The 27021-nt window shown below is 65.7% G+C and overlaps 1 protein-coding gene across 3 annotated transcripts; it reads left to right on the top strand.

Annotated features, from left to right (window-relative positions):
- The first annotated feature begins 372 nt into the window (after nt 1-372).
- On the top strand, nt 373-24884 carry TPPP (tubulin polymerization promoting protein). Of its 3 annotated transcripts, none has more exons than XM_059173558.1 (4): nt 373-471; nt 12276-12596; nt 20350-20503; nt 20660-24884. In XM_059173558.1, the coding sequence occupies exons 2-4, from the start codon at nt 12280-12282 to the stop codon at nt 20852-20854; spliced, it is 666 nt and encodes a 221-aa protein (XP_059029541.1). In that variant the 5' UTR covers nt 373-471; nt 12276-12279; the 3' UTR covers nt 20855-24884. The 3 variants fall into 3 exon arrangements, 2 of the variants coding, with proteins under 2 accessions (XP_059029541.1, XP_059029542.1); XM_059173559.1 differs by lacking the exon at nt 373-471 and adding an exon at nt 1395-1415; XR_009353671.1 differs by lacking the exons at nt 373-471; nt 12276-12596; nt 20660-24884 and adding an exon at nt 15006-20155 and having other exon boundaries at nt 20350-20486.
- Nucleotides 24885-27021: the final 2137 nt, after the last annotated feature.

Below are 27021 nucleotides of genomic sequence, written 5' to 3'. Positions count from 1 at the left end.
CCCGCGCCCCAGCCCCACCCGCAGGCCGGTCCCCGCGCGCGCCGCGGCCGCGGGAGTGAGGGTCGGCCTCCCGGCTTCCGGGAGGGGCAGGGTCTGTCGCCCCCGGCCCCGCGCCCCCAGCCCGCCTCCCCCCGCGGTTCCCACGCCCCTGCGCCGCGCGGGCCTTGTAAGGCAGAGGCGGCGCGCGAACCGGCCTCCGCGCACTCCGCGCGCTCCCCGGGACGGGAGGGGCGGGGCTGGGCTGGGCGGGGGCGGGGCGGGAGCCAGAGGGGCTGGGCGGGCCAATGAGCGCGCGGGGCGGGCCGGGCTGAGGGCGGGCCGATGAGCGCGCGGGGCGGGGCGGGGGCGGGGCGGCGGGGGTGGCGGGGCGGGGCCGGCGAGCCGGGGCGGCGGGGGCGCGGGCACACGCCGGACACCCGGTCGCGCGCGGCCGAGTCGCGAGGCGCCCGCTGCAGTGGCCGCGTCTCGGAGGTAAGGGTCCGCAGGGCTCGGTCCGGGGCGCAGGACCCCCTCCCCCCGCCGCCGCCCCGCCGCGCCTGCCACCTGCGCCCGCCGCGCCCCCTCCCGGCTGCGGCCCCCGGTGCGTCCGTGCGACCCCGGCCCTGGGCTTCCCGGCGGTGCGCGTGCGCCCGGGGTGGGCGGCGGGGGCGTGGGTCTGGGGGCGCCGAGGGCGCGGGCGGCGGCGCGGCGGGCGCAGGTGCCGCGGCCTCCCCCGGCGTCGGGCTCGCGCGGCGAAGACGCCCCTCGCAGCCCCTTTCCCCGCCGCCGCCCGCGCCCTCGGCGTCCGGCTTCGGGGACCGCGTAGCCGCTGCCCAGGCCCGCGGACTGCCGGCCGCGACAGGGCGGGGACTCGGGGCTGAGAGGTGTGAGGGGCCACCGTCCTGCGGCGCGAACTCGGGGCGACCCGGGCCCACGGTGGGGTCCGCCGCCCGCGGGGTCCGCGCCCCCGTCCGCGCCGCAGGTGAGCGCGTCGGGCCTGCGCTGCGCAGACGCGGACGCTTCGCGGAGGGGCCCCCGGCGCGGGCACGACCGACCGAGGCCTCCGCGGCGCTGGGAGCGGGGCCGGCCTCCGGGGGAACGGGGAGCCCTTGATCCTGCGGCTTCACGGCCGCAGACGTAGCCCCGACACGGCGGCGGGGGGAGGGCGCAGGAAAATCCGCGCCCCCGCCGCGGTCGTGCGCCTTTCGACAGGCGTTTTGCGTCTGCGGCCGTCGCGCACCTTCTGGGCCCGCCGGCCCTGCCCTCGCCCGTCTGCGCTCGCGGCCCGTTCATCTGGCGGGGAAGGACCCAGCTCGCGGTCGCACTTGCAGCCTCCCCGCGCGCCCCTCGGCCAGGCTCTCAGGGAGGACCCCGCGGGTGCGGTGGGGGGACCTCTGCGCCAGCCGGGCCAGGCCCCGGCTCCCGGGAGGTCACTGGTAAAGGCCGACCCGAATCCGGAGAGCAGGGACCCCAGGGGATGGAGTGATGGGGGGGGGGGGAGGCTTGGAACAGGCCGGAAGTGGGGGTGGGGCCGGGAGCAGCCAGCCTTGGGGGGGACGTGGGGGGGTTCAACTGGATTCCGTGACCCGGCTCTGGGCTCTGGTACCAGCCGCTGCTCCCATCACATGGTCCACATCACACGGCACCCTGCGGGGTGACGGGGTGACGGGGTGGGGGACAGGGCTGCCGCGGAATCTCCTGCGCGCGTCTGCAGAAAGCCGAGGGTCTGCGCGCTCCTGGGGAAAGGCCTGTGGCTCTGGTGATTGCCGGGGGCTCCGTGCCTCGGGTGCCACTGCGTGGAATGGCTCCGCGTGGGCCGGAGGGGCGAAGCGGCGGACATCGGAGGAAGCGGCGCCGGCGCGTTCTCATCCTCCTGGGTGCTTGGAACCTGCAGTAAATGACTTGTCGCTGTGCACCAGGTTGTCATTCTCACGGTGGATAATGGGCAAATCACCCGAGAATTTCTTAAGAAACTGAAATCATTTATCACGGCTGACATGTCAGAGGAGGCTTTTAGCAGCCAGACTCTCCTCAGGGCAGCAGAGCTGCGGGCAGGGGAGGCTGAGAATTAAAAGCTTCCTCTGGGAGAGGCAGTGCTGCCTGGGAGCCAGACCTATTTATAGCCAGTGATGTGGCCAGGGAGGCAGGAGGGGCACGCGAGAGGGGCCATCTGGGGATCTTGGGCTGTGGGGCAGGGGGCCCTGCTGCACCTTGAAGTGTCTGGTCCTCCTCGGCCGGGCCTGGCGCCCGGGTCTGGCACTGAGTGCCGAGTCCACCGGAGCCACCAACCCAGGGGCCGGCAGGATAGGGAATCGCAGCTCCCCCTGGGAGCCTGGCTGCTGTCTCCAGGGCTCACCTGACCCAAGTCAGTCTGGTTGCAGGTGCCCCTCCCCACCCCCAAGCGAGGGACCCTCCGGCGGCTCCCGTGCGTTGTAAGCTGCCGTCCAAACAGGACCCTCTTTGCAGAAGAGTGGACGGTCTTCCCCAGTGTGTGAAAAGTGACGGTTTCTGGCTCGCCTTCCCTGCCCTTGCCCAGAGCCTGCACCTGTGCTCCCAGGAGCACCTTCCTGCCGCCGACTTCCTCTTTTTTAAATTAGGTTTTCGGCAAGGAAGGACAGGTTTTTACCTTTTCCTAGCCTAGACATTAAAACCACTTGGAGCCTTTTCCTCTTCTCCTCCTGCTCCTGTGGTGTGGCACTCTCACGTGTCCCCTGTTTCTGTATATTCCCACATGTCCCCCATGTGTCCCTTGTATGTCCCCGGCATGTCCCGACATGTCTCTCATATGTTCCTGGCATGTCCATAGTGGGTCCCCGTGTGTCCTCATGTGTCCCCAGCATGTCCCTATCATGTGCCCAGTATGTCCTGTGTGTCGGTGCATGTCCCCAGCGTATCCCCAGTGTGCCTGTGTCTCTGATTTTTTGGCGCAAGTGCTGCACTCCCTGCAGGCTCTGAGTGAGTTCCTGCCCTGGGCTACGTTTCCCCAGACCCCATCCTGTCACGTCCGCGTGACTGCACGGCCGCCGAGCACCTGGCAGGTGTCAGGGGAGCAGACGCGGCCTCCGCTTGGGAAACTGTGCGGTGGGGAGGCCACACAGCCTCCAGCGCCCTCCGATGACCCCGCGGCGGCCTCATGTGCGCCAGGGTCCCATCTGCATCTGGGACGGGTCAGCTGGGCAGGCAGGTTGTGGGGCGTGGGGTGTGGGTGTGGCCCCCGAGTTGATATGACCGTGGGCGCCCCTCCAGGCTGGCCCTGTGGCCCTGGGTCCGAGCTGTCTGTGTGAAGCCCATTTACGCCCCCTTCTCGGGGCAGGTGTACGCGCCGCGGACTGTGTGTGCTTCGGGGCTCACACTGACCCTCAGCCCCGCTCTAGGCATTTAATGCCGGACGACGGACTGTCCCCAAACCAGGGGGCTAAGACAGGGACCATGTTTGCTTTGCCACCAGATCTGCCACCCTGCAGGGCTTGGTGTGGACGGTGGCCTCCATTCCCTGATGGTGGCTGGGGGTCTGCTGGCCGGGCAGGACCACCAGTGCCTGGCTGCCCATCTCTGTATGGGATCTTTCCAGAAGGTTCACCTGCCCCAAGAGAGAAGCAGGGAAGCCAAGTCTCCATCGTGGGGCTGTGTGCTGTGGTGCCGGCAGCTAGGGACGTGCCCCTGGCTCAAGATGGGGAGCTCAGGGGCAGGGGATGATTTCTTGGCGCTTCTGAGACCAGCCGTGCTGTCCCTGCTTCTGACCCTGTGCCTCTCGGCCTTGGGTGTGGCTGCGGCCTGCGGGCCCCTGTGGTGGGTGTCCACTGGCCCCTGGCTGGCCTGCTCTTCCCAGGACTTTCCCTCCTTGGCAGCACCCCCCCAGGAAGGGCCTGCCCAGGGCCTGGCCCGTTTCTTTTCCTTACTGAGCTGGGGGGTCCTTCAGAGTTTCGGGAGACAGGCCTGTGCTGGCTACGCCCGGCCAGCCTCCGCTCTGGCCTCCACTCCGGCCCTGCGCTATTTCTCCCCCGGTGATGTCTGCGGATGAGCGGAAGTTCTTGGTCTCAAGCTGGTGGCATTTGCAAGGGTCTCCGCCAAGGGCAGGGACCTCCGAGCGGCCGCTGACAGACCTTCTTGCGCCCCGAGGCCATCCGATGCCCTGGCGCGTCGGTCTCCGAGCACGTCAGCCCTTCATGCCCCTCACTGACCCGGCGCCGGCCTGGGGTCCCACTCGGCCACCTGGTCCGGCCCCTGTGCGCTGGCCCCATCCCGTCGGCGAGTCCCCGCCCTGCCCTGGAGGACGCCGGCCTCGTTCCTGGAGCTTTCCGTCTGGTCTCCCCGCCCGCGGAGCCCGGCTCAACCCGTGTGTCCCCAGCCCTTCGCCCAGAGGCCCTGGCAGGAGCGTCGTGCGATCTCACGTCTGGGTTGAGTGAAAACGGCGGCTGAGCTTAGCGATGGGGACGTCTTTCTGTCATTGGGTTCCGGGCCCCATTTTGAAGCCGCTGCTCCGACCCTCGGCTCTGCCCGGCCGCAGCGTGTCCCATGATGCCCCGTGCGTCCTTTAGGACCCTGTGCTCCTTCGCCGTATTTTTTTTTTTAAATTTTATTTATTTATTGGACAGAGAGAGATCACAAGCAGGCAGAGAGGCAGGCAGAGAGAGAGAGAGAGAGAGAAGCAGGCTCCCCGCTGTGCAGAGAGCCCGATGCGGGACTCGATCCCACAACCCCGGGATCATGACTGAGCCGAAGGCAGAGCTTTAACCCGCTGAGCTGCCCAGGCGCCCCCCCCTTCGGCATATTTTAGCCGGCTCATTTCCGAACGCGCTGCACGGCCACGCGGAGGGCAACGGACCTCGTGCGCCCCCCGCGCGTCCAGAAGCCGCGGCGGCCCGGTCTGTCCTGTCCCAGCGCGGGGCGGCCGCTTCCTTTCCTCGTGGTGTTTCCTGGACGCGGACGCGGCCTGGCTCCGTCCCGAGAGAAGCTCGCGGGCGCTCCTCCGAGAGCCCGCGTCCCGCCCCTTCCCGCACACGGACTCTGCTGCCTCCTTCGCTGGCCGAGGACCTGCGCCGCAAGCCCATGCCGAGGCCACCGGCCGCCGGGCCTGCACTCACAGAGCCGCTGCAGCGACCCTCGCCCCGTGCACGGCGGGTCCTCCCCGGAGCTGGTCGCGCGGCCAGGCTCCACCGTGGAGCGCGGACCCTTCTGACGGATGAGCGCATTCTGTTGGCTACTTTGTCTACTGTTTTGTTCAGGATCTTGAAGAGAAGTTTTTACATCTGCGGCTTGGTGGGTGTGCCTCTGGGTGTGAGTGGACTCCGGCTCCCAGCCCCTCGGGCCCCGCGGCTGCCTCGCCCCTGCAGGAGGGCTGGGCGGGCTGGGCCCGGCGGTGCTGTAAGCCTTCCCTAAACCCACAGGCTTGGGGGCCGCCACCTCCCCCTCTGCCCAGGGGCCTCCAGCTTGGGGTTGGGATGGGCCTCTCAGCGGGCCCGTGTCCCACGGCCGTTCCCCACTGGGGGCCCAGCTTCCGGGGGCCCTGGAGCCGGCCGCCTGCGCTGGCCCCTCTCCTCCAGGGCGGCTGTCTGCGAGGGCCACTTCTTCCGCCCCGGCAGGCCGTGTGAGGGCCCTGGGGCAGCTGTGACACAGACACGTATCCTGGCTCAGTTCTGGGGCCAGAAGCCTGAGATCCAGGCGGGCAGGGCCATGTTCCGTCCAGAGGGTCCAGAGAAGCGTCCTTCCCTCCTCTCCCGCAACCCCCAGCCCGGGGCCCGAGGTCCGTCCCTGGGCCTGTGGCTCAGCCAACGCGAGGACTCATCTGTTTCTCCTCCTCCTCCAAGAACATGTGTCGCTGGATTCAGGCCCCCAGGGAGCCTAGACCCTAACTGGAGGTCTCTGGTCTCCTGACCCCTGCCAACAGGGTCACCCTCACAGGCTCTGGGGTGTGGACATGCCTTTCGGGGGCTCCCCACTCACCCCACGACGCTTGCCCTCTGCGTAGGGAGTGTACCTGGCGTCCGGGTCCCGCAGGCGCTGGCTGGGTGGCGTGCTGGGGGTCGGTCGGAGGCCTCTGCGGCCAGAATTGGCCTCCCTCCTGCCAAGTAGGCCCCGTCTGGTGGTTCAGTCCGAGCGCCGAGGCCAGCGTGTGCAGCGTGTGCAGCGTGGCCGTGTGCTCGGTTCTGGCGTGGCCGTGTGCCGGTGCCCTGCTGTGGGCGCGTCGTAGGAGAGCTTTTCGGGGAAGCGCAGCTCAGACGGTGAGCCGTGGCGGTCGGGTCAGTTCCCATCCGGGTCTGGGCAGTGGTCTGGGGTGGCTCTGGGGACTCGCTGCCGCGAACTGGTGGGCCGTGGGCCCAGCCTGCCGCTTGCTGTGTGGTTCTGAGGCCCTCTCGGGAACGGGGTGTGCTGCGGCGCCCCCCCAACCGCGTCTCCCCTGGGGGCTCTCTCTTCGGCCCCACATGCTTTGTTGTCTCCACCCACACGCAGACGCGCTCCGGGCACACTCCCGGGCACTGGTGTTCTCGGATCCCCTGGAAAACTTGTTGAGGGAAACAGGGGCTCTGCCTGAGCAGGTCCCCCCCAAATCCCTGACTTTACGGCGACCAGAGAATGTCCTGCTATCATGGGGAAGGGAAAGGCGCCCCGGGGCCCCTGTGGCTGGGTGGCTGGGTGTGAAACGCCCCACAGCAGCTCTGGCCTGCCTCAGTTCCCTCACTGGAAAGGTACCTGTCCCCCGAGGCTCTCTTTCGCAGAGTGCGCCTCCTGTCCTGGGCCCCCGTCCCGGTTGCCTGACCCCTTGTGCTGGTTGTTCCATAGCCTGTCCCCGCCACCCCAGCTGGACACAGCTCCACAGGTCCAAGATGGGGGTCCCCCAGTGACCTCGCTGCAGGGCGGCCAGGATGGGCCCCTGGCCCCTGATGTTGGGCTTGTGGCGCCCGACTCCTGGTCTTGGACAGGGAGCGGCAGGGAGTGGCCTTCGCTCCCTAGGGCAGCCATGGCCTGCGGCTCTCGGGGACGCCGGGCTTCCGGGCCCGGGTGGACCAGTGGCCTGAGGTGACGGGCCCTGGGGCCTGCGTATGTCCTGCTCACATGGCCCTGGGTGGGGTCGACTCCCGCACTGGGGCTGAGAGGGGCCGTGCCGGGGTCTCAGGACCGTACTCCACACACAGTGGGATTCCTGTCTGTCCTGGGTGCCGGCAGGGGCGGCCGGCGGGGGTGTGCAGCTCAGAAAGGCCGCTTTGTCGGCCCCGGGAAGGCTCTCACCGCCTGGCACGGCCTCCGCTGGGACGAGTGGTCATTCACATCGAGTGTCGCAGGCAGCCACGTTAGGAAAGAAAGTGTGCACACTTGCCAGAGGGCCGTGTCGTGCGCAAGGGCGCTCAGAGATGGGGCGGCAGATGCGGTGCGGGGACAGGACCAGGCCTCCCGCCGGGTCTGCGGCCTGCTGGCCTCCATTTCTCTCAGGGCAGCGCTGGGGGAGATAGAGCTCGAGACCCTGACGCTGGGGCCTGGGCGCTGGTGGAGCAGGGAGCCCCGTGGAACGTTCTGGAGCGCACGGTCCCGGGAGCCTTGGTGCCCTGCCGGCCGGCATCACACACAGCTGCCGGGGAAGCTCGAGGAGCAGGGAAGACACACGCCTCCCCTCCAGATCTCATTCTTTTCCGTCTGTCCGCTTTATTCACAGCCTCGGGGGCAACCCGGAGCATCTGGCGGCGTCCAGTAAGGGGCCTCCAGCAGCCAGAGCCTCCTCACGGGCGCCCTCCGCTCTGCTCGTCCCCAGGCGCACGCCTGTGCCGCTCTGAGCCAGCTTTCTCCGGTCCGCAGGGATGCGCGTTCCCGGGGCCTTCGAGGTTTCTCGCACAGAAGCGGGGTCTCGGTCAGGACCCTGGGCCTCGGGGTCCCATCAGCGGTCTGGGGATTCTGCACCCACTGCTGCCTCTGGGCCAGGCCCGGGTGGAAAGATTGGGGCGGGGATGGACCCCAGGGGCCTGAAGACCAGGGACCCTGAGCAGGAGCTCAGGGAGAGCCCGAGTGACTTTCAGAAGCTTCCTTCTGACGCTCCCACCCCCCGAGTCCTTTCCCTGGCAGCCTGTGGTGTCGGCCGGAGCCCGTGCCTGTTTCTCAAGTCAGCTTGCAGCAGAGCGCGTCCCACACACTCCCGCGCGCCCAGAGGGGTTGGCGCTTTGCCTCGAGTGGAAGAGGTTAACCTTCCAGATGCTGGGGCGGGGGCGGGGGGGGGGGTGTTGCACGACCAGGGAGCTTTCAGGGGGAGCAGCTCCCACCCAGGCCCACAAGCCTCTGAATCACCGTGCCCCACTCAGATCAGGAATTCACCCAGGACCCGCACAGGTCCCAGGGACACCCCAGCCCAGTGAGCAAACAGTGGAACCCAGGTGCTGTGACTGCAGGGTATTTCCCAAGAACACTGGTTCTGGTCCCTCGCCCACCGTCTCTGCCACCTGGGTTCGTCCTGCCAGCAGACGTCACAGCTGCGTGGCTGTGACCGAGGCAGCGTCGGCCCCTTCAGAGACGTGGGTACAGTTTCCGGAGGTCTGGAGGTGCCGCCTGGGGCTGGAGCCAGGAACGTGCCCGGGGCCTCAGGGGCCTCAGAGCAGCGCCGGGGAGGGGGGCACGGAGGAGGGGCCAGCTTTTCCCCAGAGGGTCCCTGGGAGGCTGGTTGGTGCCGCTGCACCCACCAGCAGGGATTGCCGGCGAGAGGGGCTCCTCCAGGGCCCAGGGAGGGTGATAGGGCCTGTGGCATGTCGGGGGCGGGGACGGGGGTCCTGGGTGAGCTCTGTGCCTCCCTGAGGCCTGTCCAGCGTGCTAGACATGTGCATCCTGCTGGCCTCCACCTTGCCTCAGGCTGCTGCCATCCCTGGGCCTCATTCCCAGGGTAAGTGCGGGTTACCTGCAGGGCCCGCTCACACGCACACCTGGCCCCGCTCACACGCACACCTGGCCCCGCTCACACGCACACCTGGCCCCGCTCACACGCACACCTGGTTCCGCTCACAGGCACACCTGGCCCCGCTCACACGCACACCTGGCCCCGCTCACAGGCACACCTGGTTCCGCTCACAGGCACACCTGGCCCCGCTCACACGCACACCTGGTTCCGCTCACAGGCACACCTGGCCCCGCTCACAGGCACACCTGGCCCCGCTCACAGGCACACCTGGCCCCGCTCACACGCACACCTGGCCCCGCTCACACGCACACCTGGCCCCGCTCACAGGCACACCTGGCCCCGCTCACACGCACACCTGGCCCCGCTCACAGGCACACCTGGCCCCGCTCACAGGCACACCTGGCCCCGCTCACAGGCACACCTGGCCCCGCTCACACGCACACCTGGCTCCGCTCACACGCACACCTGGCCCCGCTCACACGCACACCTGGCCCCGCTCACACGCACACCTGGCTCCGCTCACAGGCACACCTGGCCCCGCTCACACGCACACCTGGCCCCGCTCACACGCACACCTGGCCCCGCTCACAGGCACACCTGGCCCCGCTCACACGCACACCTGGTTCCGCTCACAGGCACACCTGGCCCCGCTCACAGGCACACCTGGCCCCGCTCACAGGCACACCTGGCCCCGCTCACAGGCACACCTGGCCCCGCTCACACGCACACCTGGTTCCGCTCACACGCACACCTGGCCCCGCTCACAGGCACACCTGGCCCCGCTCACACGCACACCTGGTTCCGCTCACACGCACACCTGGCCCCGCTCACACGCACACCTGGTTCCGCTCACAGGCACACCTGGCCCCGCTCACAGGCACACCTGGTTCCGCTCACACGCACACCTGGCCCCGCTCACACGCACACCTGGCCCCGCTCACACGCACACCTGGTTCCGCTCACACGCACACCTGGTTCCGCTCACAGGCAAACCTGGCCCCGCTCACAGGCACACCTGGCCCCGCTCACACGCACACCTGGCCCCGCTCACACGCACACCTGGTCCTGCTCACAGGCACACCTGGCCCTGTTGCAGGCAGATCACTAACGGATTTCCAATGCTCCTGGTTGGGGCTCTGTGAGCTGATGTCCATGTGGTGGCTGGTAGTGGCTTTTCAGGGTCTGTCCTACATAACCTTCCCTGTGAGTTTAGTGTCACGTGGTGGTCGAATCTTAAGGAGCTTGCCAGGGAGAGTCATTCTGAAATGGAACCCAGTTCATTTTGGAAGTAGGGCCCTTGGCATGGGGCCCATGGCCTCTTTGGAGCCTAAATGGCTCCGGAGGGGTTTTGGCCTGGGGAGAACACACGGTGTCTGAGAGACAGCCTTTCCTGGCAGGGGTATAATCCTGAAGTCTGGCGGACACTGGGGGCAGGTGTGTTGACGTCTGTGTGGGGCCGTGGGCAGGGCCCTCCTCCCAGCCAGCTCTGAAATTCCACCTTGGCAGGGCCTCTCTGAAGATGCAAATCCAGTAACACAGTCCGTCCCCACAGCGCGCGCGCGCACGCTCCCTCAGCTCCCTGCTCCCGAGCCCTCTGGCCGAGGGGGGACAGCTCGCACCGGACCCCAGTGCGCCGCCCTGGTTTCCTCCCCCTCTTGCTCTTCTGCAGGGCCCCCTTCACCCCCTGTCGCTACCCCTGCCCTGCTGCCTGGGACCCTTGAGCCCAGCAGCAGAGGGGGTCCAAGGGAGCTCAGCCGGCCTGTTGTGGGCCTGATGCCAGCGATGCTTGGGGTGCTTTCCGGGCGCGTCCCCTGGCGTCTGGGAGCATCTATGCACTATGGACCCCAGCTCTGTGCTCACGCCCTCTGCCTTCTGCATTCCCCCAAATTCATACCCATCCCAGGAAAGCAGGTGAAACCAAAGAGAGAGACTCCAGAAATCCACAGGGAGGGGGGTGTTGTGGGCACAGGAGCTCCCGGGGTGTTCCGGAGCTGCTGCAAACAAACACATTGAGGGGAGGGCAGGACATTCAGACTGCCCAGTCTGTGGCCAGCCGGAATGGTCCCTGGCCACCCCTGGTCACAGCGGATGGGCCTCTACTCCCGCTGTGGGCTGATGTGCGTCTCTTGGGCTCCGGGCTGATGGGGAGGTCCGTGCGTGCAGGGAAGCCTTCCTGTGGGGACAGGCTGCCATCCTGGGGTCAGCAGGGCCTCTCTGGACAGCTCCGTATTCCAGCAGGCCTCTGCAGAAGCCCCCAGGTTTTTTTTTTTTTAAATGAATTTTATCATCATTACCTCATTTTCGAAATAGTGCATGGATTTATCAAAGGATAGAAAACAACACAGGATGGGAGCCCCCCCCACCTCAGCCCCAAGAAGCTCCTGTTTCCGACAAAGAAATGGTGTCATCGATAACACTGGAGACGACTGGGTGGCACCGCCTTGGTCCTGGGTCCCCGGGAGGGCTGGTGCTCCCTGCCCCCACACGGACAGGCACGCATGCGGGCGCGACTCTCCTGCTGGCGGTGCCCCGTCCGCACCGGTCCTGCTCTTCTCTCCGGTGGTTCCAGCTTTGCTCCTGGAGCAGCGGCTGAGCTGCGCAGGCTTTGCGGAGGGTGGCGGTTTGTGCGAACGCTGTCTGCCCGGCCCCCCAGCCCCTGGTGCTGGTCCTGGTTTCTGCTGGGCAAGCCGGTGCTGAGGACTCAGGTTTGGAGCGGCGAGGGACGGGATGGGGCGGCCCCGTGACCTGTGGGCTTGTGCGTGTGCTTGCTGTCCCCAGTGCTGCTGTGTCCTGGAGTCTGCCTGAACCCGAGGGCTTGTCCCCCTTTGCTGAGCCCCCCAAGGCACGGACGGCCACCCACAGCTCCTCTGGGAAGTGGCTTCTGGAGACTCGGGGGCACACTTTTGCAAGGCTTGGGAATCGGGGGCTGCTGGGACAGGAACTACTGGCTGGGACATGTGGGAGGGGCAGCATGGCCTGTGTGGTCCCCAGGGATCTGCCCGGCTTTGGGGTCAGAGGCCCCATGAAAGCAGACACTCATGGGCAGGTTAGGGCAGGCTCCGCGGAGGTCCTGACGGGGGCCTCTTGGGTGGCCTCCCTTGCACATGCAGTCACCATCCAGGGCCCCACTGAGGTGGTGCCGACTGGTTCTGGGTCCCCCTCCCCATCACGCGGTGGGTACCCCAGGAAAGGTGTCGTTACACGGAGGGCTCCGTGACATGGTGGCTGGCAGGGGAGCGACAGGAGGGACCTGAGCCTCATGGGTGGCTGGGCTGTCGTGGAGGGCTTGCACTGTTTGGGGGCAGCCCCCGGGCGGCATCTCTGCCCCCTTATGAGGGCCGCCGTCACATCCCGGGTGCCCATCCTGGCACGTGTGGCCTGGCAGAAGCGCGGTGACTCCTTTCTCCTCTCCCTCCTCCTCCAGCAACATGGCCGACAGCAAGGCCAAGTCTGCCAAGGCCGCCAACAAGACACCCCCCAAGTCCCCAGGGGACCCCGCAAAGGACAGGGCAGCCAAGAGGCTGTCGCTGGAGTCGGAGGGGGCCGGTGAGGGGGCGGCTGCTGCGGCGCCGGAGCTCAGCGCCTTGGAGGAGGCCTTCCGGCGCTTCGCCGTGCATGGGGACACCAGGGCCTCTGGGAAGGAGATGCACGGCAAGAACTGGTCGAAGCTGTGTAAGGACTGCCAGGTCATCGACGGGAAGAACGTGACCGTCACAGACGTGGACATCGTCTTCAGCAAAATCAAGTAAGTGCCGCCCAGGCCTGCGCTCGGGACCCCCTCGCACCTGGCATGAGGAGGTGCTCGAGCCCCCTTCTCGGGGTAAGAGGCCGGGGTGCCGGGTCGGGGGCACTGCCCAGGGGCCGCTGCGCTGTGGGCTGCTCCGGGGCTGAGTGCGCAGCGCGCTGTGCGTGCATCTTGCGCCCAGGGCTCGGGCGCCGCAGACTCAGCCGTTGGCGTCGGCGCGCTCACATGCTTCCGGCGTGTCCGGGCCGCCCTTCGTCCCCGGTGCCGGTGCCGGGGAGCACGTCCGGCATCACCGCTGGGCGCCTTGTGTCCTGCAAACGTCATGACCACCCTGAGAGGAGGAACAGCACCCTGGGGGCTACCTAACGTCAACTGCCGTCTGTCGCCCAGCGTTGGAAAGCAGCTTTCAGCCTGTTTCTGAGCATGGCCATCTCGGTCAGGGTATTGCTGTCAGCTGGGCGCCTTCCGCAGGACGCCTCCGGGCCCCCCACCGCCCACTGATGGCTGGGCCCCCCCGTGCCCCTTTCAGCCATGGATGGCTTCTTCCGCCTGCGTCCCCAGTGGCCGTGACTCTGTCTCCAGACACCAGTGTGCCTCCATCCCAGGGCAGTGTCCCTGACTTCCCGGGCTGACCCGAGGCCCAGGGGTGCCGCCGTCGCCGTCAGGCACTGTGGAGGTACACAGGGTGCGGTAGCCCCGTGGCCAGTCCTGTTGGGACCCAGCGGTGCAGAGCACTCACCAGGCAGAGGGGACTTGACTTTTCTGGTCCTGGGGAAGAGGTGGAACCAGTCAGATGTCCAGTCCAAGCAGAGTCCCTAAGGACACCATAGCTGTGGGATCCCGGCTTCTAGTGAGCCCTCCACTCCCAAGGCCCATGGTCAGGGAGGAAAGGAAGGTGGGGCACAGGTAGGAGGAGGAGGTGAGGCGGGTGCAGGTGGGCAGAGGTGAGAAGGGGGTGACACCAGGCGGTTGGTAAGAGCTGCTCTGTGGTTGCTGTAGGGCCCAAGGTAGAGGCTTCATCACCGGGACCAGGCTGAGGTCCCAGGAGCCCAGGGGAAGGTGTTCAGCCAACAGTGCAGGCCCGGCTATCCGACCCCTCCATCTGCTGATGTCTGCTGGGTCCAGGGGGCAGGGCCCATGCAGAGGGCAAGTGGGCTCTCCAGACCTCTGGGGTCCCTCCTCAGCTCCCTGGTCTGTGCAGAATTCTGCAGAGGGGACGTGTCCAAATCTGGACAGCTCTGCACAGGACGGGCATTCACGTGGTGCCGTCTGGGCCCAAGAGTCCAGTCAGTGTCCCCCCCCCCCCCCCCGCACACGCACCTGTGGAGGCTGGGGACACAGCCCGTGGAGGAGTGAGTGTGGACAGATCAGACCCCACGTGTGTCCCCCGGCTGGGCACTCAGGGCACGGACTCCGTGCGTCCTGGGCTCCGTGGGGGTTCAGCAGCCCGTCTCAGACCTGCTGCCCCCCGACTTATGCTGTCCCCTTCTTACAGAGGCCCAGCCCGCCTGCGTCCCACACACCGGGAATGTGGGTCCCTAACCTCTTGCCATGCCTTTGGGGCCTCTGCTAGGCCTCGCTCAGTGACAGGCTGCCTCAGGAGATGAAGAGGGGTGTGCTGCTCAGCTGAGTTGGCCTGGACCCCTGAGTTCACCCCCATAGAGCAGGGGCCCCCGGACATGGGAGCAGAGGGGCCAGACCCTGGGAGTCTCTGGTGGGCTGTGGCCTCGTGGTCAAGGACATTCCCAGGAGGGGCGGGGTCTGGTAGGGGCCGCAACCTGTCCTTTCCTGCATCTCCGAGTAGGGGGCCTCAGGGCCTCTGGGGACCAGGGAGCCACATGGAACCTGCCTCTCCCCACCCCCACCCCAGGCGCCGGTCTGGCAGCCTGCAGGGACCAGCTCTCAGTGGCCCCAGCCGAGGATCTCATTTGCTGCCCCTGCGGCCCCGGGCTTGTGACCGAGGGGTCTGCTGGGGGACTGTGAGGTGCTCTGGGCAGCAGGGCCAGGCTCTGGCCGGAGTCCTCAGCCAAGCAGCTCCAGAGGCGCACCGGGGCGTCTGGTGCGCTGTCCTCGCTAAAGAATGGGAACCAGCTCTGCCATGTGGTTCCCTGGGGACGGTCCAGGCAGCCCAGCCAGCCTTGGACATGTGGTGCCGCCACCGGCCGACCCCAAGGGCCAGCCCAGAGCCTGTGGCTGGGTCAGGAGCGTCGGTGGCCCAGAGCTCACTTGGCAGAACTGACGTGCCCCGCACACCAGCCCGGTGAGGGAGGGACAGTGGCCAGATCCCCTGCAGGCGTCCGCGGGCAGAGCAGATGGGCTCACGCTGCAGGCAAGGGGGAGCCCGCAGGAGCTCTTGTGAGGCCTCACAGGGTCTCCCCACTCCCTTTCCTGGGCACGTCCTCCACCCTGTGCATCCGGAGACACGGGCTGACCCGGGAGCAGAGGAACCTCAGAGCCATGTCCTTTGGGGAAGGTCCCAGAGGGCTGGGAAGGAGGCAGGAAGTGGCACGTCCACGGCGGCTCACCTCTCCAGGAAGCACCACAGGCTCCCACAGCCTTGGCGCCGGCCTGCACGTCGAGCTGCTGCGGACAGGCGATGGCGCCTCTTCCTCCTGTCACCTCTGCCTCCTTCCTCCAGGCCGCCGCGCGCAGGCGTGTTGCACACGTGTGCGGACGTGCACTCAGCTCACGCGTGTGCGCACAGATGGCCGGCACACCCACTCCCTAGTGACACCTTGGCTCCCCACAGGTGGTGGGAGACGGCCCGTTCCAAGGACAGGTGCTCCGGACAGAACCCAAGACCCCGTGTGCTGCAGGCATGGGGTCCTGGTAGCCCCCGTGGGGCGCCGGCATCACGCGTGTGAGCACCGAGAAGGGAGCCCATCTGGTTGCTGTCCCCGTCCTGGGGGAGGCTTGGCCCCTGGCTCCTGGGCACGGCGGGCTCCCCACTGCGGAGCTCGGGGCTGCCTGGGACCCCGGCGTCTCTGCCTCAGCTCCCGGCAGGGGAAGTGGTCTGGTGAGCGGGCTGTGGTGGCCCGAGCCCACAAGGTTGGGACCCGGCCACCCCGAGCCGCGGCGGCCACGGGGGCCCCCTCCCAAGGGGCAGGCCCAGGCCCCTGCCCGAATGGGCTTGCTGGTCAGCTTGGAGCACGCGGCGGGGGGCCCATGCCCTCCTCCCTGAGGGGGAGATCGCGGGGTCCCCAGGGACGGACCGGAGGACACCGGGAAGCCTCGAGGAGCCTGCTAAAAACTGGCTTTGTCTGGCCTTGTGAGGACGGGGGTGTGGGGCGGGGACGGGCGTGTCCTGGGCCGTGGGGTCTCGGGCCACAGTTTTTCCAGGTGGCAGCCACGGCAGAAGGGCCTTTGCCTCATGGGAGCCACAGACGCGGGACGGCCAGGCCGGTGGAGGGGCGCCCGCTCTCTGTTTGCGGGCGGTCGCCATGGCGGCGCGGGCGGCGCCGGCCCGGGCCCTGCGGGCTCTGTTTGGGGCCGGTCGCCATGGCGACCCTTGTTTGTTTCGACGTTACCATGTGTCGGATTTCAAACGAGTTTCTCACAGCTCCGTCCCCTGACGGAACACTCTTGTCACTATTGTTACCGAGACAAAGGCGCCGCCCAGCCACAGCCCCAGCCGGTCCGCCTGAGATCCTAATTAGCCCCGCCTCAGCGTGCACAGCAGCGGAACGTCCCCGACTATGGGTCCCCACCACGCTGTGCCCTTCCATCCTGCCTGTGTGCTCGCGGCCCGCACAGGTGGAGAGGCCTGGCCCGAGGGGACCAGGCGTGGTGGGCGTCCCTGCCACACACACGCCTGTCTGCTGGGTGCTCTGGGTTCCTGGAGGGACACGGGGCCGGCGCCTGAACCGGTTAGGGAGGAGCTGGGGGGGCTCCCTGGGGCCTGTCTGCCACCAGCCTGCTCCCTTCTTGCCGCACACCCCGTGCCTCTCCAGGACACGGCGGGAACCGTCTCGGGCAGGGAGCTGGGACAGCGGACCCGAGCCTTCGGCCTGGAGCGCAGACGCCGTCCCCCGCCGTCCAGCAGCCGCAGGAGAGGTCCCCCAGGACAGCGCGGTGGTGGGGTGGGGGTGCCCACAGGAGGGGCGGGCGAGAGCCGGCAGAGCTGTTGTGCCGTGATGTCTGAGACGGTGGCCGGGACAGAGCTGACCCTCCCCCAGGCCGCGTCTGCCCGGGGCCTTTCCTGCCCTGCCTCCCGACAGGCTAGGGGGCATTCAGGGTCAGCGCGGCCATGTGGCCTCGTCCTCCTCTGTGGAGCCCTCTCATGCTCCCAGAGGCAGTACGAGCCCCTGCACTGGGTGGCCTGGCGTATCTGTGGTCGAGGGTCCAGGCCACAGAGAACAGGGATCCTGGCCGCACAGCTCCCTCTCCCTGACGAGGGCTGGGTCCCAGTGCATGATGGCCTCCTAAGACGAGGACCTTCCCCAAACACCCAGAAATGGCTTCAGAGACCTCGGTGCAGCTGTCCCCTCCAGCCCCCCGCCGGTCCCCGCCCCGCCCCCGCCACAGCCAGGGTGGCAGTTAGGCGGGGATGGGGTGGCGGGAGCTGCCCTCCCCGGGCAAGCCCAGCCCCAGACACCTGCACGAAGTTAGGGGGACGCTAGGGTGGTTTTGCCCTACCTGGGGAGAGGGAACGCAGACTTGGGGCCACAGCTGCCCCTTTAGGCAGGTTCAGGGCCTGCACGTGCCCCTGCAGACCTCCAGCATCATGGTCGTCAGCGGCAGGGGGGAGCCCTGGGCCAGAGCGAGGGAACCACTGTGTGTCAGGAGGGTCTGGCCGCCATCGGCGGTCCCCCTGGAGCACCCGGCCTGGGAGCTGCTGCAGGCCACAGGCACAGCGGAGCTCCCGGCTCCCCCCACCCCTGCTGGGAGCATCTCAGAGGCCCCTTCTTCCCACGGACTTCATCAGGGCCTGCAGTGGATTCCCACTGGCATCCAGGCGGCTGTCCGGACAGGTCAGCCGGGGCCCTGGCTTTGCTGCTCAGGGAAGGCAAGGAGAGCCGGCAGCTTTCTCCCAACCCTGAGTGGCCAGCTGTCCGTGATGGCCAGCACGCTGGCTGCCGCCGGTCAGAGAGGTGCCCCCGGGAGTGCCCTCCACCTGTTTGCAGAGGTGCTGGTGAGGAGGTGGTGGCTCAAAGCTTGGGAGCCTTCCCAGTGCTGGCCTGGGTGGCCTGCACATGCATCTATCTTTGAGGACTGTACTGGTCCCCTGCCTCGCTCCCAGGTGCCCTTGGTGTTCCTGGGTAACCTCTGGTACTGGCAGGGTCCAGCTCTCTGCCCACCCGGAGTTAGGTCTGGAGGCCTGGGGGACACAGGGCTGGGGAAGCCAAGTGCAACCCCAGCTCACAGGGCCTTGTTATGACCAGTGGCCCCGTTACTCCTGGGCTGGCTTTCCAGCAGGGTGCTGGCCGGCCGGGCTGGAGACGCGAGGAGAGGGGTTCATTGTGGGGACACCCTCTAGTTCTGTGAGCTCCGGAGAACAGGCTTACTCTGTGTCCAGAGAGCAGTGTGATGTGATCAGTGTCTCTGGGGAAGAGACAGGCATTGTCATTCTAGAACTTGCTGGGGACAGCTCTCTGCAGCGGGGCACTGGGGCCCCTGGGGAGAACTCCCTGCGGGGCAGCCACGGCGGGGACACTTGGGGACACCCAGCCGAGCCAGGTGGAGCGGGCCTGCAAGTCCACCAGCTCTGAATGTGGCCTCTGACGGGAGCCCCCGCGAGCCGTGCCCCCGCCCCCGGCCCCAGTGACTCACACTGGCGGCGCCTGGTGCCGCGGGGCCCGGAGAGGGCTGCGTGCTCCGGCGGCCAGGCCCCCAAATGCGACCCGGGCAGGGCGTGAATAGGAGACGGGGGTGCCTTGGATGGCCCAGGACAAACAAACGGCCTCGGCCAGGGCACGCGGGGTTCTCTGTGCTGGGCAGCGGCTCTGGGGACCGTGCGGCCCAGGCCGGTTTGCTCAGAGGCTGACTGCTCCAGGAGCAGAACCCACCACCCGCTGCTGGACTTGAGGAAGCCCCGCGTCCACCAGGTCCCCAGACCCTGCTGTGAGGTCACAGCCGGGGCCGTGCCCTTCCTGACTGTGGGTCACCAGTCAGCACATCCTGTGTCGTGGGCCCGCGAGTCCCCGTGTGTGCCATCGGCCCCTGGCTATGTAGTTCGCCTGGGTCTCCAGGTGGCTTCTCCCTCATAGGGCCCAGGTGTGGGGCCTGGGGCCAGGACTGCAGAACCCCAACCACGGTGTCCGAGCGCCTGGAGGCCCGCAGCCTCTCGCTGTCGCTGCTTTGGTCCTGGTGGCTGGCCGGCAGGTGTGTGGGGGGCTTCGAGGCGGCTCTCCCCGGCGGCCGGCTCAGTGGGGCTCGCCGCTAGCACCTTCCTGCACAAAGTGGCTCAGAATTTGCTCGGATTTCGGACTGGGTTTTCCTGCTGCTGAGCCTGAAGGTGTCTTTTTCTGGTGTGTGTGTGCATGTTTCCCCTGGTCTGTGGCTGGCTTTGGAACGAAAGACACGGTTTTCAAAATTTTGACAAATTCCAGTTCCTTTTTTCTTTTATGGACTGTTTTGGTGGGATTTCTCAGAAATCTCTGCCTCCTCCAAGGTCAGAGTTGTTCTCTGAGGTACTCAGGGAAGCGTAGTTTAGGATCTAGGATGAACCCAGGCGCCGTCCGGAGCTGGGCGGCTGGCGCTCGTCCCCCACCGGACGGTCTTTGCTTCTCTGGGAACCCCCGTGTGGCTGTGTCCCTGGGGCTGCGGCTCTCAGTCCCTCGGCCGGCTCTTGGCTGTTCTGGGCCCTCTGCTCGTGGACTTCTGCGGAGCCGCCTGCTGGGTGCTCTGGGGCCGTTGCACCCAGCACCCTGCTGACAGGGTGGACAGGGTGTCCGTGGGGAGCCGTCTGCACGGGACCTCTCTGAATGGGTCAGCACGGGAAAGCCAGTTGGAGTGGCAAAAATGGTTTTTAGCTAAAACTATACAAAACGCGGAGGCAGTTCAGAAGCCTTGTGTGATCTTGTGAACGGCCCACCGTGGGGGACCGACACGGCTGCACCTGCCCCCCAGCTCCCCTCTGTGACCCTCAGGTGGGTGGCCCTGGCCTGGCCCTGAGCGGCTTCCAGGCAGGGGCGGTGGGGGTCCTGCGAGTCAGGGCCAGGCCCTGGGCCCACGTTGCTGGGTGTCCTGGGGTGGCGCCCCCCCACCGTGTCCCTGTGTGGTCACGGAATGTCGGGCTAGGGCGGCCCCAGGCAGGACTCGGCCCCTGTTACCGTTCAGGTGCAAAGTGTGTCGTGCCCCGACTGTCCCTCCTGCGTCGAGTGGACGCCACACACGCCCCGTTTGAGAACCCGACGACAGCTCTGTTTTGATGTCCAGTTGTTCATAAAGGATGTGGCTCCTTTAAGCTTTTTTCCAAGACAATTTATATTTGGTGCTGTTGCCCATGGCGACCGACTGTTGGGCATAAACAGTGCACAACAGGGAGGGGGAGGGGCAGATTCTGTATTTTTACGTTGCACACGATTTCCGCTGTGGGAGAGAGGCGGGGGTTCCCCGAGGTCAGTGGGGCCCTGGATGGGGGTTCCCCAATGTCTCCGGGCCCCTGGATGGGGGAGGGACCCCCGATATCACCGGGTCCCCAGGCAGAGCCAGGGGTTCCCCGAGGTCAGCAGGTTGGCGGGGCGCTGCTGGGCAGGGCTGTGCACCGTGGAGGGGAGCGGTCCTGGCCGGCCCTGAGTGCTCTCTCCCTCAGAGGGAAGTCCTGCCGGACCATCACGTTCGAGCAGTTCAAGGAGGCGCTGGAAGAGCTCTCCAAGAAGAGGTTCAAAGACAAGAGCAGCGAAGAGGCTGTCCGCGAGGTGCACAGGCTCATCGAGGGCAAGTCCCCTGTCATCTCAGGGGTGACGGTGAGCATGGCTGGCAGGGACTCCCCGGGGGAGCACAGCCCTCAGGGTCTGGGGTCCGAGGGCGGCAGCGTTCCTCCCCGGGGGCGGCCGATGCAGCGGCCCCCGGCCTCAGCCCCCGGGGCTCACCTGGGCGTGCCCCACTCTGCCCCTTTGCAGAAAGCCATCTCGTCACCCACCGTATCTCGGCTCACAGACACGACCAAGTTCACGGGCTCCCACAAGGAACGCTTCGACCCATCGGGCCGGGGCAAGGGCAAGGCAGGCCGTGTGGACCTGGTGGACGAGTCAGGCTACGTGTCGGGCTACAAGCACGCGGGCACCTACGACCAGAAGGTGCAGGGGGGCAAGTAGCCAGCCCAGGAGCGGGCCCTCCTGCCGAGGCCTCCACCACCTCACACTTGGTTACATTCCTGTGCTCCCCGGTCAGAACTCAGGAGTCTGGGGCCCGGGTGGCTGTGGGGTGACACCCCTGCCTGGGAGCCGGCGCACTTCTCTCGGACCCCCAGGTGGGGCCCCTGAACTCACTGGCCTTTTGTAACTCCCCTGCCTCGTCCAGTGCCGGCCATCAACACGTGGCCTTTTCCAGTGTCTCCCGGGAACAGACCACACTGGCCACCTGGCATACAGGCCAAAGGGCCACTGTCCAGGTGCCGGTGGGCCACAGGGGTGAGTGGGACAGACCCTGTCAGCGGTGGTGCCGACGGCCTGGCCCGCAGACCCCTCCCAGGAGCCTCGAGGGCGGCAAGAGCTAAGTCACTAACCGCACCGAGAATGAAGTGAACCCGGAACAGGACCGTGCGGGCGTGGGGAGGCGGGACCCGTGCTTGTATGTGCACACGCACGCGCTTGCACACCCACGTCGCGTAACCAGAGCTGGTGGGCAAGGGAGCAAGGGGAGCCGGCGGGAGGCTCCTCAGAGGACCAAAGGGACGGTTTGAAGTGGGCGCCCGAGGACGTCCGGATGTAAACTGTGGCCGGGCGACTCGCTCGTTGTGCTTTCTAAGAAGAAAGAAGAAACGTGTTGGTTCTCAGCACAGCAGAGACAACCGGGAGTGCCCTGTAGCTGCCCCTCTCTCTCCTGCCGTCCACGTCTCCGGGGTCCACGCCTCCGGAGTCCACGTCTCCGGGTCGGGAGCCGCTGCAGGCTGAGGCTTCCCACGCAGGCACTCTGCTGGCAGGGGCGGGGGTCTGCGGCCTGGGGCCCTGCCCCGCACGTGGTGCCCTGGGGCTGTGGGTCGGCGTGGCTGCTCCCTCTTCACTGGCACCCGCACCAGCTTCGGGGACTCCGCCTCCACGGTGAGTTCTCTCTAGCCTCTCCCAACCCCTGCGAGGGCCGAAAACCATTCAACAGTCAGGCCAGGGGAGGGTCCGGAGGCCCACAGTGTGCGCTGGAATTTGGTTTCTCCGTGAGGCTGATCGAGGGCAGAGGACGGTGGCCCCACAGGGACGTGTCCCTTTGCAGAAGTGCAGCCAAGCCTGTGAGTGACTGGTGGGGCTGTGCGGTCCTGGCACTGGTCCTGGGAAAGGCCGCAGCAGACTGAGGGAGAAGCTTCCGGAGCCCGCCTGCCCCACCGCTGTCACATGCCCGGGGCAGCCAGCTGAAAAGACCAGCACCGTGGCGCCACAGGCACGATGGTCACCGTTGGAGGTGGGGATGGTCCCCGCGCTCCCATCGAGCGTGGCCCCTCCACCAGGCTCCTCGCGCGTGGGTCTCCCCTCAGACCCCCGGCACAGCCTCAGCCCAGGGTTGGCAGTGGCCTAGCCAGCAGGTTCCCCGGGGGGATCAGGGACTTGCCGGTGCGTTAAGGTAGGCTCTGAGTCACTTGTAAAACCCATCGCACCGCTGTCCACTTTCTGCCCCGGGGATCCTGAGCTGCCTGGCAAGGCCTCCACGCTGCGGCAGGAACCAGGACAGCAGGACTGCGTGTGTGCTGGGGGAGGGAGAAGCAGGCAGGACATGGGACCCCCACCCTGCGCCCACCCCCCGTCCTCTCCCAGGCTGGACCCTTTTGAGGACCCAGAAGCGAGAGCGTGGGAAACGCACCTGAGGCAACTGTGAACACAACACGGTTTCTCCACGGCAAGCGCATCGCACACCAGGAAGCTCCGTGTCCAGAGCCGAAGTGGTTTTTCTTCGTGGTTATGGCGCAGGCCTCCCCTCCGGGCCCCATGAGGCACCGAGCACCAGGGGTGTGGGGCTCCTCCTCCTGCCCATCAGCAGCCGGGTCCCCACTGTCACAGTTGGTGATGTGCGAGTCCAGCAAGACCTTGGCCCCCACGGTGTGCACACCTGGCGGTGAGCCAAGGGAGGGGGTCCCCGTGCCGCTGCCTGTAGAGGGAGTGGCTGTCCCCCTGGCCCCTCTCGGCCCCCCTTGCCCCCAGGAGATTGTCTCCTGTCCCAGAGCCGGGTCTCCAGGCAGAGCATCCTGGGAGACTGCGGTCTGAACAAAAGAAGCCACAGAGCTGTCCCCGGGGACCCTGCCACGGTGCCCGCCCCCCAGCGGGAGGCCCCATTTATACCACAAACCAGTGCCGTGGCCTGGCGGTACCCAGTGGCCTGATGGGAAACTCACAGAAGTGGCTCACTTCTGACGGACGCTCCCAAGTGCGCTCCTGACTTCCAACAGCACCTTCCCTTTGGGCTTGAGGGAGAACCAAGTGCACATAGCTTCCCCTGAACCCCTGGCACCGTGGCCCGGCTGGCCACACAGGTGCTGGGGTCTTGCCAGCTCCCCTGCCCGTCCCAACCCCGAGGCTCCTCAGACAGCACCCTGCCCCAGGCACGGCCCCCCCGTCCCGGTTAGGCAGGAGGGAGAGGTGGCGAAGACTGTCCTGAGGCTTCAGGAGTCACCGCTCCGTCGGCTCGAAGTCACCCGCGTCGTCCATCCCTGCACTGCGTGGCCCTGGTGCACGGAACCCCTGCCGGCACCACACTGCACACACGCACACACGCATGCGCCCCCGTCGGAGTCTGAGTAGTGAGAACACACAGGCAGGGTGTGTGTCTTTACCGCATGTTTTTATGCTTCTACTAACCATGGCTCCCTAAAAACCCCACGTCCATCTGTGAAGAAAGGACAGCTCAGAGCAGGACACACGGCACGTTCTGTCTGGGGGACTGGGCGGCGTCTCCGTGTCGGGAGGCAACCAGGAGCGGTCAGTAACACAGTTAGCTTGGCCAAAATGAACGTCAAACCACGTACGTCTGGAGTGTTGTAGCACAAGGTGTACATGCATACTGGAGTATTCTGACACCTCTGACATCCTCAGTGCCGAGCTTGAGGCAGAGGAAATCGTATCAGATGCGAGAAGCCGGAGACGGACGGCAGAAGGTACGCTGTCCCGGCACCCGGTCTGGGCTGCTCTGCCTGCACGTCCCACGGTCGGGGCTCAGCACAGGCCACGGGCGCCGCTCTGACTGCTCGGGGGACAGGGACTGTGGCTATGGCAGAGGCTGGTGCCCCCTTCCCAGCTCCTGGACTCCCCCGAGCTCAGGCACGGTGTGTGGCTGCTTCTGTGCCACCCCAGGCGGCAGGGAGGAGACCCAACATCTTCACCATCTGGCCCTTTATGGGGAAAGCATGTGCTGGCCCTGCCCTGGGGACCCAGCCCAGCTCCCCTGTCCTGCAGCCCACGCCACACGGGACCCCCCCATCGTCACCTGTCCCATGCAAGCCAGGTTGACAATTCAGCTGTACTGTGAAGTTACCAATAGGATAGAATGTCCTTAAACCACTGACCCTGATTAGCCCCCACCACTGATTTACTACTGAACACTTGGCGGAACTGGGCGGTTCAGGGTGTGGCCCTTGTCCACAGGCGTGTGAAGTGCGTGGCCCCAGGCAGGGCTGGGCAGTGGTCACCCTGACCTTTGAGATGCTTTCTCTCTCCCTTTAGACTCTTGAAAAACCAGATCAAGCCAAACAACAAAGGAAACCCGCACAACTTAAAAGAAACTTGAAAGGGATCGTATACTACTAGTTTGTACGAAGTTTTTTCAGGAAAGGGAAATGAATTTATATATATATGCACTATATTTTTACACTGTTTTGTTACCATTAGGGAGTTCTGAGTGTGTCACTTTATCAGCGCAGTGGTAAGTAGTGTCCCTGTTGTGGGTGTCCTGACTCAGAAAGGCACGTCCGTGGGCATCTAAGAGCCGCACTCACCAGGAATGTCCATGGCATCGGGGTGGCCCTCCTCTCCCTCCCCAGAGCGAGGCACGGTGTCACCGTCACCTGTCAGAGCTGCTGTACGCCTGGCTTGCAAACCTTTAGTGAAACAGCTCATGTCTGTCTGCGTATTGCTCCTCCTGTGTTCGCTGCTGTTAACATTGTGTGTCCAATCGGTAAAGTGATGAATAAAGGTGTTGAAATGTGGACCTCTGCTGGCCTCAGGCGCACTCTTTGCCGGCAGTCACACCGGGTACTGACACAACACAGAGGGCCCTGGGAGGGGCCGCAGGGCGGAGCAGGCGTGGTCTGACCCTGCACCGGTGGGGCACAGGCACCACACACAAGCACAGCAGCCCCGGGGCCAGGAATGAGGTCCTCAGATCAGTGAAGCAGTTTTCAAAACGTGAAGATAAAGGCATTCTAAGAGCACAACACGGGGATTTGGGGCTTTCCACCGGCAGACGTTAGCAGGAATTCTAGGTGCAGAAGGAACACGGCCCCAGATGGAATGTCTGGAGGGCAGGTGCCGAGAATAAGCAGCAAATCCAGACGAGCCGTGTAAGGAAGTGCTTGCTGTGGGAATAGAGATTTCACCCCAACACTGGACAAGCGTCCCACGCAGACCAGAGGGGGTGTCCCGGGAGGGCAGCGGTCCGGACCAGACGGGCGCCTCATGCCGTGACAAGGTACCAGAAAGGGTGCGTGGCTTCCAGTCCCAGAGAGGTGAGCGCGGTGAGGAAAATCACCGGCCAAGGCGACCGCAGAGACGGTGCGGTCACAGAAGAGACAGAAGGACACACGTCTGCGCGTGAGGCAGCTGACCCAGCAGCACAGAAGGGATCAGGTGATGTTTTAAAGGAAGTGAGGAGGGCACAGGCCGAGCAGTGGGACACAGGCTGCTGGGGCGGGGCGACACACACCGAGCCGCGTCTGCGCCCTGGGAACCCTCAGCGGGCCTCGTGTCCTGCCTGTGCCACCGCCGGCTAGGGCCACCCCAGTGTGCCCCGGCTCGGGAGCTGAGGCAGAGCCGTCTCTCGCCTGCATCCCTTTCCCTGAACGGCAAGGTCTTGCTTAAGGGATGACTGCCCTGCGCCTCTGCCCCAGGGACAGGACCCCAAATGCTGAAGCCATTAAAATGCCATGAAAAGATTGCTATACCAAAACATTTGAAGATCAGGCAATCTGAACAAAATCTTGGCGATCGAGACCTTATGAAAACTCCAGCAGAAATGGAAAGCATGCACTGTCCTGTGACTTAGGTAAGTGACTACTAAGTAGAAAACCCCAAACCTCAGCGGCTGGACACAATGAGATTTATTTCTTACTCAGATGGAGTCTAGCCAAGGTCAAGGAGGGAATCTCTTCCAAAAGAAGAGAAACAGGCCTGCTGGTTTGTGACACCGCCAGCAACGCCGCCAAGGGGAGGGCAGCCCCCCCACCCCGTGGCGCAGTAGCTCTTCTCTGTCCCACTCAGAACGAGTCACACAGCCTCAAACCAGCTGGGGGGGGGGGGGTTGCTGGCCCACGGAGGGAGCAGATGGGTGCTCAGGGGGAACAGGCTCTGCCACAACCTTTAACCATAAATCACATCGAACCGACAGTCAAAGGTTTCCCACAAAGGAAACTCCAGGCACAACTGACTTCCTCAGCAAGTTCCACCAACCATTGAGAGAAGAGAGAATAACAACCTGTCCTAGATTCTCTGAGAGCCGGGAAGGATGCACAACCCAACTTTTCTCCTGGGGACAGTGTAACGGCACAGATTCAGAGGACGATGGCCGCAGAAAGGAAAATCCCCAGGGAGACAGAGCTGGTTACCGCTGTTGGGGCCCACAACTGCACGGCGCGCGCTGTGACAGGCCAGTCCTCGGGCCTGAGGGTAACTGTCCTGTACTCCCAACACCCTGGTACTGTGTCCTCACCGTACAAATGAGCAAGTGGAGACCCAGAGAACTAAAATAATGAAAAGTTAGACACGGAGTGGTGTGCCCACCACATAAAATTCTATACAAAATACTAACCAAATCCAAAAGTAGGCTTGCAAGGGAAACTCAGCATTACTACGTTGTGCTTAACCCATTCATGATGAAAACATGTCAGCAGATTAGCAACAGGAGGGGCTGCTTTAACCTGCTAAAGGCCATCTACAGAAGCACCACAGGTCACACACCCTGAGAACGAGCACAGCAAAGTGCTGAAGACACGGACCCACAGACACTATCACGCTGCCAACGGGGCGGAGCACCAGCACGACCCGCGGCGGCGGGAGCCATCCGCAGTCACCTGCAGTGAAGGCAGGAGTGAGGTGACACCTGAATGTAACAGGACGTAGAAAGTTAATAG

Source organism: Mustela lutreola, chromosome 5 (genome assembly GCF_030435805.1).
Source record: "Mustela lutreola isolate mMusLut2 chromosome 5, mMusLut2.pri, whole genome shotgun sequence".
Classification (NCBI taxonomy): domain Eukaryota; kingdom Metazoa; phylum Chordata; class Mammalia; order Carnivora; family Mustelidae; genus Mustela; species Mustela lutreola.
This window is presented reverse-complemented; position numbering and strand designations above follow the sequence as displayed.